The 11,459-nt window shown below is 46.2% G+C and overlaps 1 protein-coding gene across 10 annotated transcripts in view; it reads left to right on the top strand.

Annotated features, from left to right (window-relative positions):
- PATJ (PATJ crumbs cell polarity complex component) overlaps positions 1-11,459 on the top strand; it is a 438,074-nt gene that overhangs the window by 421,196 nt on the left and 5,419 nt on the right. For 6 of the 10 annotated variants that reach the window (XM_070078393.1, XM_070078392.1, XM_070078390.1 and 3 more), the window contains 2 exons: positions 5,241-5,347; positions 8,438-8,561. In XM_070078393.1, coding sequence (XP_069934494.1) covers positions 5,241-5,347; positions 8,438-8,561 — 231 coding nt within the window. The remainder of the gene's footprint in view (positions 1-5,240; positions 5,348-8,437; positions 8,562-11,459) is intronic. The other 4 variants (XM_070078398.1, XM_070078397.1, XM_070078395.1 and 1 more) reach the window with 1 other exon arrangement.

The following is an 11,459-nucleotide window of genomic DNA, read 5'->3' as shown; positions in this document are numbered from 1 at the left end:
CCTGGGGAGAGTTACTGAAACTCTTATGTCAGGCGCCGCCTCTGTGATATGAGAACAGTCCTGGGTCCTGCCTCTCCAGGGACTCAGGAGCGCCTCACATTTATAAAGCAAGCACTCACTTTGTAGTCGAGAGAGGAAGTGCTGTTCCAGGTAGAGTGAGTAACAGGTTAAGGCAGCAGCAGCCTAACTGCCAATCTTAGTGTGGGAAGCAACCCTAGAGAAAGGATGCAGTGGCTTTCTTGCTTAGCCACATAGTGGCTATGATGAGGTCAGCTAGCAGCACGTGTCCAGACCATTCAGCACATCCCTCCCTGAGGAGTTGCCCGTGTCCTAGCAGCCTGGGTCATTCCGCTCAGTGACTGCCTGGATTGTGATAATTTGTTTTCTTCTTAAAAGACTTGAAACTTCCACAGAGGCTGGTGTTGTGGCATAGCAAGCTAAGCTGCTCCCTGCAATACTGACATCCCATATCAGAACATTGGTTTCATTCCTGGCTGTTCCTCTTCTGATCCAGCTCCCTGCTAATGCATGTGGGAAAACAGCAGAAAGTGGCCCAAGTGCTTGGGCCTCTATCACCCACGTGGGAGACCTGGATGGAGTTCCAGGTTCATGGCTTCAGGCTGGCCCAGCCTCAGCTATTAGAGTCATTTGGGGAGTGAACCAGAGGATTAAACATATCTTATCTTCTCTCCTTCCCTCCCTCCCTTTCTCTCCCCTCCCTCTGTCTCTTTTAAATAAAGTAAATAAGCCTTTAAAAAAAAAAAAAAAAAAACCTCCATCAGTCTCATTCTGCTTTGTTGAAATTTAGAAAGTTTTTATTCTTTTTTTTTTTTTTTTTTTTTTTTTTTTTTTTTTTTTTGACAGGCAGAGTGGATAGTGAGAGAGAGAGAGACAGAGAGAAAGGTCTTCCTTTGCCATTGGTTCACCCTCCAATGGCCGCCGCGCTGTGGCCGGTGCACTGCGCTGATCCGATGGCAGGAGCCAGGTGCTTCTCCTGGTCTCCCATGGGGTACAGGGCCCAAGTACTTGGGCCATCCTCCACTGCACTCCCTGGCCACAGCAGAGAGCTGGCCTGGAAGAGGGGCAACCGGGACAGAATCCGGCACCCCGACCGGACTAGAACCAGGTGTGCCGGCGCTGCTAGGTGGAGGATTAGCCTAGTGAGCCGCGGCGCCGGCCATGAAAGTTTTTATTCTTCTTTTCTACTTTCTTTTTTTATTCATGTGAGAGGCATAATGACAGAGAGATCTTCCATCCACTGGTTCACTCCCCAAATGGCCAGGAGCCAGGAGCTTTTTCTAGGTCTCCCACGTGGGTGGCAGGGGCTCAGGTGGTTAGGCCATCTTCCACTGCCTCCCAGGTGCTTTAGCAGGGAGACGGATCAGAAGCAGAGTAGCAGAGTACTATGGAGAAGAAAACCAAAGAGATAAATTTAAGCAAGAGTGATTAAGAAAGATACTTCCAAAATGCTGATTATGAAAAAATTGCATGGATTTCAGATTTTTTGCATCAAAATAAACCTATCTTTTAATTCCATTTTTCCATTTTATACCCTTGTGTGAGGGAAGTGACACTCAAGCTGATGCCAGGCTGGCTGGTTTAGGGAAGAGCAGGTGGGGAGAGATGTTCAATGTAGAGTGGAGTAGACAAGCAGAGATGGAATTAGGAAAGACTAGGGAGGGGCTAGTACAAAATTAGGGGGCTGAATTTTTATTTTATTGTATGCAGAGGGGAAACACTGAGAGGTTTTAAGCAAGGGAGTGGCATATCTGTTGTATACTTGAGGGGATAACTGGCCCCTGTTCAGGGAAAGAGATGAGAGGGTGAGTGAGGACTCTGGCTGAAAGCCACTTAACACTGGTGGATTGAATTAGGGTGGCCATAGATTCAAGAAGGGTTTGGGATGTAGACTCCAGGGACCTCAGTGGTGGGTTCTATATGGCAGGAGGTATCTGGTTGCTATTCAGAGAATAATGCCTCTGGCTAGCATCCTCGCTCCCTTTGAGTTGGACAAGCATCAGCCAGCAATCAAGTGTTGTCAATATTACACCTAGGATATTCCTTGTTTTGTTTTTAAGATCTACTTATTTATCTTAAAGAGTTACAGAGAGGCAGAGAGAGAGAGAGAGAGAGAGAGAGGTCTTTCATCTATTGGTTCACTCCCCAATTGGCTGCAACAGCTGGAGCTGTGCCAATCCAAAGCCAGGAGCCAGGAGCTTCCTGTGGGTCCCCTACATGGGTGCAGGGGCCCAAGGACCTGGGCTATCCTCCAGTGCCCTCCCAGGCCATAGCAGAGAGCTGGATGGAAAGTGGAGCAGCCAGGACTCATATCAGCGCCCACCTGGGATACCGGCACTGCAGGCAATGGCTTCACCTGCTTTGCCCCAGTGCTGGCCCCCACCTAGGATATTTCTAGCAAGCAGCTGGTCAGGATGCCTGTGTTTCATGGCTGAATGTATAAGTGGGTTCAACTTTGGTTCTGATTCCAACTTCCTGCTAATATGGATCCCTGGGAAGCAACTCAAGTAGTTGAGTTGCCGCCACCCACTTTGGGGACATGGACTGAGTTCCTAGCTCCTGGCTTTGGCCTCCTGACCCTTCGGTGCATTCAGGCGAATAAACCAGTAGGTGGAAGAGCTTTCTGCCTCACAAATAAATAAGATATTTAATGATAGTAACAGTAAAATGCAGGTGTCAGGCCAGCAACTGAATAAGGCGGACTAAGCTGGGCTCTTCAGCTTGAGCCTGGGTGTGCAAGTGGGAAGTGAGTCTAGGAGTCGGTGAGATGGCAGAGCAGAGCCCAGCAGAGGAGGAGAGCAGGGCCAGAAGATGAGGGTGGGACTGGAAGGGACTGGGTTTATAAAGATTGGGTATGCTGAGAGCCGAAGACAGAGCCTCCATAGCTTGCTGTGGCAAAGAGCAACAGAGCTACGAGACTGTGGGCAGGGAAAAGCTGTTATTTCCTCCTTAAATCTTTTCCCCTGAATGCTCCTCAGTTCATTCAGTTGTTCTTTGATGGTGTTTCCAGAAGACTTGCAACGTAGGCATTGCAGTGTTTTCCCTCAGAGTGGGATGCTTCCCTCAAAACAGGCCCTGTGGTTCTCTACTTAATGCTCGCAGCACAGCTAGGCGACAAGGCAGCTGCACCCTCTGTGGGCCAGTTCTGACACTGCAGCCAGATCCAGCTGCTGTGCACCACAGTCCGCAGAGCCCCCTGCACTTGCGCCGTGAGGGTTTCCATGGGCCGTTCATATCCGCAGGTGCTGTATCTGTGGGTTCAGCCAACTTGGAGTGAAAGTATAGTTAGGCCCACAGTGGTTACTTCTCTACTGAGCATGTGCAGGCTTCTTGTTCTTGTCATCATTCCCTAAAGAAGACAGTAAAACAACTGTCTGCTTAGCACTTTGGACCTATTAGGTAGAGAAGATCTGAAGTACACAGAATGTGTGTGGGTTATTTGTAACTACTGCACCATTTGATGCAAAGGATTTAGGTTTTGGTGTCTCCAGGGGATCCTGGAATCAATTGCCTGCGATCCTGAGGGCCAACTGGAAGCTAGAAGCAGGGCCTTTGGCCAGCAGCAGGGGTTATCAAGGATGTCTTGAGAAAAGAGCTCTGGGCTTCCATAGCCTTGGCAGCTCATGACAAGAGCCTCAGGTGATTACTGACATCATAAATAAGAATGTCAGTTGTTAAATCAACAACAGGAGTCACTGTGCACTTACTCCCCATGTAGGATCTCTGTCCTTAATGAGTTATACTATGATAATTAACGGTAAAACTAGTCTTCAAACAGTACTTTATACTTTGTGTGTCTGTGTGGGTGCAAACTGTGGAAATCTCTACTTAGTACAGAGTTGATCTTCTATATATAAAGCTAGTTAAAAATGAGTAGGAAGTGGGATGGTTTGGGGGTGGGAGGGCGGCTATAGGGGGGAGAACCTCTAGAATTGAAAAGTTGTACTTACGAAATTTATATTTATCAAATAAAAGCTTTCTATTAAAAAAAGAAGAAGAAGAAAAGAGCTCCAGTGCCTCAGTGAGCAAGCACAACTCCAGGACAAGGCGGCAAGGCAGGCCCTTGTGACTCCTAGTCAATCGATGGGGAAGCTGGGACTCAGGCGCAGCATCAAGAAGTGGCAGAAGTTGGACCCTGGGACCCCACTCTCAGTTGTAGGGTGGCTCTCAGAGCTACTCCGTGTTTCTTCTTAGTGCTATGGATGTTATTTGCAGAATAAGAAGTAAATGTTTCCGTGCCATGGTTCTACACCTTTGTTGAGGACCATCTAAAAGATAAACCCCAGAGAACCAGAGATCCTCATCGATTCATCCTTTCCCTCTGTTATTTACTGAACACCTACTATGTGCCAGGCACTCTTCCACATGACGGGAAGGCATAGTAGACAGATTTCCTGCCCTCGCGTTCTAGTGTGAAATGGTCAACAACAAATAAGATAAACGAAGAATTGTGATAAGATGGAAACAAGGAGCAAGCAAGGGGGCGTGAAACACTGGGCCAGGATGTGAGTGTGGACATTTTAGTTGCAGTGGCCAGGGGAGGTGGCTTAGGATAAAGAAGTGAATGGAGGGAGGGAGCTGGCCAGGAGGACGCCTAAGGGACAGCATTCCAGGCAGAAGGCACAGTGTCTGGCCTGGGACACAAACAGCCAGGGGGCCAGCGTGCTGGGACAGAGACCACCCAGGACAGACCACCGCCAGATGATTCCATGAGAGGACAGTTTCAGTTTTAAGCCAAGGAGTGAAATAATCTGCTGTGTTTGAACAGACTACTCCAGCTGTGATCGACCGAAGGGCTGAAGCAGAGCCAGTGATGAGAAGACTGTTGTGAATAGTGTTGGCTTTGAAGCTAGACAGACTTGTATGAGGATTGACTGTGGGTTGTGAGAGAGAAAAGTCAAGAGTGAAGCCAGGGTGTGTATGAAGCTGGAGCAATCAAGTTACAAGGGAGGCTGCAGGAGCAAAGGCTGGATGGGGAAAGGGTTTGGGTTTGGGCCTCTTAGGTCTGGGGGACCTGCTAGACGCCCCGCTGGAGATGTCAGCGTGGTGGATGCCAATGTGGATCTGGAGTTTGGTAAGGGTGGCACTGGAGACAGAGGCTTGGGGACTGGCATCACTTCTATAGTATTTAAATACCTTTTTTAATGTTCATTTGTTTATATAGGCAGAGAAAGAGAAAGGGCCCTGCCTGATAATGAAATATGTTCTAATTTTTCCCCTAGGTTGTGGCAGATACCAATATAAGTGCCATAGCCACTCAGCTTGAAAGCATGTCTGCAGGCTACCACCTCGGCTCGCCCGCCGCCGAGTGCCATCTGGAAGACGCAGAGTGAGTACACTGGACGTGCAGGGCGTCTTCTGTGTGTGGACAAAACTCATGGGAACTTGTCCAGATGCCAAGGTGTGCTCTCAGAAGGAGAGGAAGGGAAACGGGCCTTCCTTGTTCTAGGTCAGAGAGTCTCCCCCGGAAGATGGCAGCAGCCGATTCTTTCTCGTCAGGCTTTGTCCCACCATGCAAGCTCCGAAAAGGTCACTGGTGCACGGCCTGCACTCAGACCACGTCTGGTCACATTGGTGCCGAGCCATGCCTTGCAGAGATGTCAGAGTTAGAGCCCAGATGCCTTCTGCCTGATGATACAAGGAGCCGTATTTCTACAAGTGTCCACTCAAAAACTTCAACCACAGATTGAATCTTATTGTTATACTTGCTGGCATGTTTCATTAAAACCAGTCATTGCAATCAAAGTTGTTCATTAAACCAGAGTTTCTCAAACTAGAGTAGGCATAAGAACAATCCAAGGAGCGTAAAGAGGCCAACTGCCCAGACTCCATTCTCATAGATTCTGATGGAGTGGTCTAGAGCGGAAGCAGAAATCTAATTGGAATGTGTTTCCCAGAGTTCTGCCACAGACGGGCAGAGGACCCATACTTTGAGAAATGCTGCCTGAAACTATTCCTCACAGTGCCCGCAGGTGCTCGGTAAATGCTTGCTGGCCGGCCTGGACAGTCCATCTGAAGGTTCTCATACTTACAGCCATTCCCAACTTTTCCTGCGAGTCCATCAGCCTAAATGATATTTTAGAGTTTGTTTTTCATGAGGAAAGAGTAATTGACCAAACTCATTCTGCTGTATTCTCATTACAAAAGCAATGCATGCCATTAAGATGTGACAAAAATATAAATGTGTAGCATTTTAAAAGTTAAAAAATCTGGACCTTTATAGGGACAGTAATGTCCCTTTCTCATCCTTGTGGGTGGCTCTGAGATGGAGATGCCCTTGAAATCCTGACTCCTGTGCTATTACCGCACAGCTCCTGGCAAGTTGGCAACCATAGCATAAAATGATTTAAAAATCACTCATAATTCCATAACTGGTCACAGTGAAGCCTTTTAAAATAAATTTAAAAAAATAAAACTGGCCTTCTCTATGAAAGTTAAAACTAACTGGTTGAAAATCTTAGGATTTTGCAAGATAAATAAAAGCAAGCTTCATCACATGTTCCTAGTTGAGAAATAGAGCCATGCCTTAGCCCAACCCTCAGGAAAAGAAAAAAAAATGCTCTTGATTATAGATATAGGCACAATTCTAATGACTGTGGCCCTCGGAGCTTGCTCTACAACACTGGCTTTAGACATCTAGGTTCCCGTACCAATATCCTTGGAAATGGGGGCTGGGTTTCCAAGATGAAACATGAATCAAATGCGTGTCCAGCCAGTGGGCCATTACTCAGACTACTTACAAGGCCACAGAATGGTAAAAAGTAGAGCCGCAATCATGACGTCATGATCATGTAGCCATCGGGGGTAATTCATCATAATTTCAACTGATATTTATTGAGTGCCTTTCTGACTTGGAAATGTAGGTAAAAAGCACAGGGCCAGTGGCGCAATGGATAACGCGTCTTGACTGTGGATCAGAAGTGTAGGTAAAGGTATGGCCCCGATCATCAGGGAGTTGCCAGAGAACTGGAAAAACAGACCCACAAATCCACAATGATAAGAGATGTTAAATGGAGGAGGGCTAAGATCAGTGAGAGGGGAAGTGTGAAACCACGGAGATGGGGCACAACTCAATTAGGAAGTGTTCTGAAACTAATCCTGGAGCTGAGTGTAGAAAGAATTGGAAGAAGGGTGACGTTCGGAACAGTTAGCAATGTATATGGCACAGCCAGCGCGTACTATGGCTGCACGATGAACAACATCAACAAACACTGGTTATCAGCGTGAGCCAGCTGAAATCAACCCGCCCTCAAGTAAGCCAGGCAGGATCGAGGTGCAGGGAGGGAAGAATATTCTAATTGGAACAGCATTTTCAGCACTCCCTTTATCCCCACCTTGCAAAGTTCTCCAAGAGCAGGAATGGCTGAGTCTGTATCCAAAGGCTCTACCTCTCAGACATGCATGTTGCCACAAACCAGGTGATGCTACGGAATGCACATCCACATGTGCGTCCCTCCGCACCGCAAGTAAGCGTCTGAGGCCCAGAGCCCCAGACCTCCTTGGAACAATAGCATTTGGAAATAAGAACCTGGCATCAGCCTAGCTTAGACTCGATTACTAGTGCCCACGTGAATGATTGAATTTTTGGCCATTTTGTTTCTGTGAGAGAAGACTTCCACACTGGACAAAGCTTTAACATCTAAATTACACACTTGAAACAGATTTTTCCTGACCCGTTCTCCATCACTTTGGTTTCCCTCTTCTGTCCTGGAGTCAGTTCTCACCCGCACAGTCATGATTCTGAGTTTATGACAAGCACAATGCATAGTACTGGGAACGTGGAGAAGTTCCTCATGTGGTGGAGGGGAAAAGTGGTTAAGGAATCACGGTATGATATAACAAAGGCCTTGCTGGAAATCTGGATCAAGTGCAGAGGGGCACAAAGGATATGGCTCCTCCTCCCAAGGGAGTCAGGAGAGCCTCACCTCAGCCCATGCTTGGAGGAGAGTTCCTGCCCTAGGTGGATGGGATACAGCAGGGGTGGCCTAGGTATTCAGGCAGAAGAGCAGTTTCCTGAGCTCCAGGGCTGCTGTTACCTGTTAGGGCACGCGTGCACCTGAACACTGGCAGTCTCCTGCTACACGAACATGGCACGCTGCATCTGTCTATCCCCTCCAACTCTAAACGGTACATTTAAGAGTTTAAAACTCAGCCTATACAAGCATACTTGGACAGTTTCAGCATCATGACTTGAATTAGGAAATGGTGGGTTTTGTTAAAGAGAAACCCCTAAAACATTAAGAACATTGGCATGACATGGAATATTTTCCATAAGTTTCTAGATTGCTCTCTGAGTGTTTGATTTAAAAAATTGACCTTCCCAGTATGAAAGTCTCTCTCAAATCTGTGTTCTTCCCTTAAGATGAAATTCCCTCTGGATATCTGTGCCTGAATTAAACAGCGTGCATTGTGTTTTCAGAACACCTCCACCTAAGATTATTACTTTGGAGAAAGGCTCTGAAGGATTGGGGTTTAGTATTGTAGGGGGTTATGGAAGTCCCCATGGAGACCTGCCAATTTATGTCAAGACTATATTTGCAAAGGTATTTTTTTCCTTTTTTACTGTGCTTTTCTTTCTTTTTCTTTTTTAAATCAAACGTAGGTGAGACTTTTTCTAAAAGTGCTTGGCTTTGCATTACTTCGGGTTTAACCTGGTTGTGTGCATGTATGCTTATTTCATTTGAAGATTATAGGGAATTCTTGTACCAGATTAGTGAACGAAGAATCCTTCCATGCTAATGCAGTCACGAGAAGTGTCATCTTCCTTGGACTGTTGCAGAAGTAGAGGCTCACAGACTCGAACTGTCTTCTTCCAGCAACGCAGGGAGACAGCAGCGCCACACTCTTTAGAGGCTGGCCTTAGAAGGATTGTCCTGGGCTTGGAAAAAGATTTGACTCTGGCTTTCTCCCTGGAGAGAGAATCGCAGGCACCAGAGGGCCGAGGCAGAAAGCTTTGTACTGGCTTCAGATTGGCACAGGCGTTCCTGGCCATGCCTCCCAGGAATCCTCGGGACGCCACGGCGCACCCACTACTCAGTCACGACCATGCAGGCTCAGCCCGGAAGCTTAGACTAGGACCACACAATGAAGTATTTTTCAGCAATTAAATATTACTTCCAAGATACAAGGCTGTGGTGTCAGTTCCAAGTCCTGCCTCTAGGGGGCTCTCAGAGTCATTATTTTTCACTTCATTATGTTTTTTTTTAATTGGAATTTAAATTTGTTATAAATGTTGAAAATTTCTGCAGAGTATCAATATTGAGTCTACAGTGTTTTTCTTCAGTAGTTTTATCACCATCAATTATTTATAAATTGAGCCAACTGTCCCTTCCTGCTTTATTTTTCAAAAAAAAAAGAAAGTATAGGTCTTCAGAGGAAGAAGTGCCATCGATTTCATCTCTTTCTAGAAAGCTCTATGGCACATTTAACACAAACTTGCTTTTTTCCTGGGCACATCTTATCACCTGTTAATTGGGCCCACCCATGCCAAGACACGAAACCCTTAGGTCATCTGGCATTTGCTTCTGACCTGCACGGGGCATTTGCATCCCTACTCACATATTGCCTGAGTGCCTGTTAGGAGCACAGGTTATTCACAGACACATTCCTAGAGGACTGATGATAGACAACAGCCAGGAGAAACGGCTCAGAAACAGCCCAGAGACTGTGCCAGCCAGAGACTCCCCGAGGGAGCTAAGCCCCATAATGCCCAGCCTTCTCCTGAGACACACTTAACCCTGTAGGAGGAGTAAGCATTCTTCCTTTCCTGGTGTTATTATGGTTTGCTTTTGAAAGAGCCAGCTGCGGAGTTAAGGCCGGCAGAAAGGCTGCCCCGTGAGCAGTCCCGCTGGCCTGTCTGGCAGCACAGAGCGCCGGCAGCACGTCTGTAACCACCAGCCCCCTCCGTGGTAGCCGTGGCTGCCCCTGCTGCCTTCTGATGCCTCTGACCTGAGCGAGCAGCCCAGCAGCGGCCCCCGCGGCACCTGTGACCAGTCTCTCAGAGACTGGTGGGAGGGGAGTCAGGACACCAGAATGTACCCCTGAAGGCAGAATGTCATTGTGGGTGCATTTTTTTAAAGGAAGCCCCTATCAAGTCGCAGTGGGACAGGGTCCTGAGAACAAGGAGCCCACAGAAATTCACACCGAAAGTACTTCCTGAGGTCACCGTGGCAAGGGCTCATTTAGGATGCACGTGTGTAAATAGTAACGTTATAAGCCATAAACATTGACTATCCTGAATATGTTTGAGTTTTTAAGGCATGAGCCTTTTTTTGTAAAGTGAGGCACATCTAAAAATGGTGAGCTCTGAGTTTTCAACAGAAACTTTCTAAGGCCTGGCTCAAGGCCCTTTTCATGCAGAGTCAATAAAAATTCTAATGCAAGTAATAACTATTATCATTATTTAGATAGTCCCATAGAGTGTATTATAAGATTTAATTTCCTGTTTTTGTTACATTTTCCATAGAGAATCAATAAACCAAAAACTAGCAAAGGAGATTTTTTTTAATAGTGAAGTTTCTCTAAAATGAATTCTGACACTATGCTAAATGTTTCCCCCATAGGAATTTTAAAAATCTAGGAAATATATTTTTATATATATATATATATGTATATATATATATATATTTCATGTTTCTTTAACACTGAACATAGAAGGCTTCTTAAAAAAGTTTGTTAAAAATGGAATTAAAAAGAACTTCAGGGGCAGGCATTTGGCACAAAGGTTAAGTTGCCTCTTGGGATGCCCCTATCCAAAATTGGAGTGCTTGGTTGGAGCCCCAGTTACTCTGCTTCTGCTCCAGCTTCCTGATAATGTGCACCCTGGGAGGCAGCAGGTGATACTTGGGTCCCCATCACACACATGGGAGACCCAGATTGAACTCTTGGCTCCTGGCTTCACCTGGCCCAGTACTGAGTGACTGGCTTTGAGGGCATTTGGGAAGTGAACCAGGGAGTAGAAGATTCATTCTCATTCTCTCTCTTTTCTCTCTTTCTCTTCTCTCTCCCTCTTCTCTCTCTCTCTCTCTCTCTTCTCTCTCTCTCTCTTCCCCCCCCTTCTCTCTGCATTTCAAATAAATTTAAAAAATTAAAAAAGATGTTGATTCTGGTATAAAACTTCTGAAATCCATGCATAGTTTTCTTCAAAATACACAGTTCATAAAATATCTGAAAACCCTTCACATGCATAGATTTTTTTTTGCACCAGTTTATCTTTCAGTTCCGTTTTCTGATACATTTTGAAGTACCCTCATGTATTCTTAGAAGTATTTTCTCTTTCCAGATTTCTTGAGCTCCGAGTGTACACTTTATGTGGACCTTTTGGTGTCCTAAGCTTCTTGTAGTAGTTCTTTTGCTTAACTTTTTGTTGAATTTGGTCCACTGAAGGTTTTCCCCCAAGAAATCTGAAGCATCACATGCACTTCAGGGTGTCACAGTTGCAA

The sequence above is a fragment of the Oryctolagus cuniculus genome, chromosome 7 (assembly GCF_964237555.1).
Source record: "Oryctolagus cuniculus chromosome 7, mOryCun1.1, whole genome shotgun sequence".
NCBI lineage: Eukaryota > Metazoa > Chordata > Mammalia > Lagomorpha > Leporidae > Oryctolagus > Oryctolagus cuniculus.
This window is presented reverse-complemented; position numbering and strand designations above follow the sequence as displayed.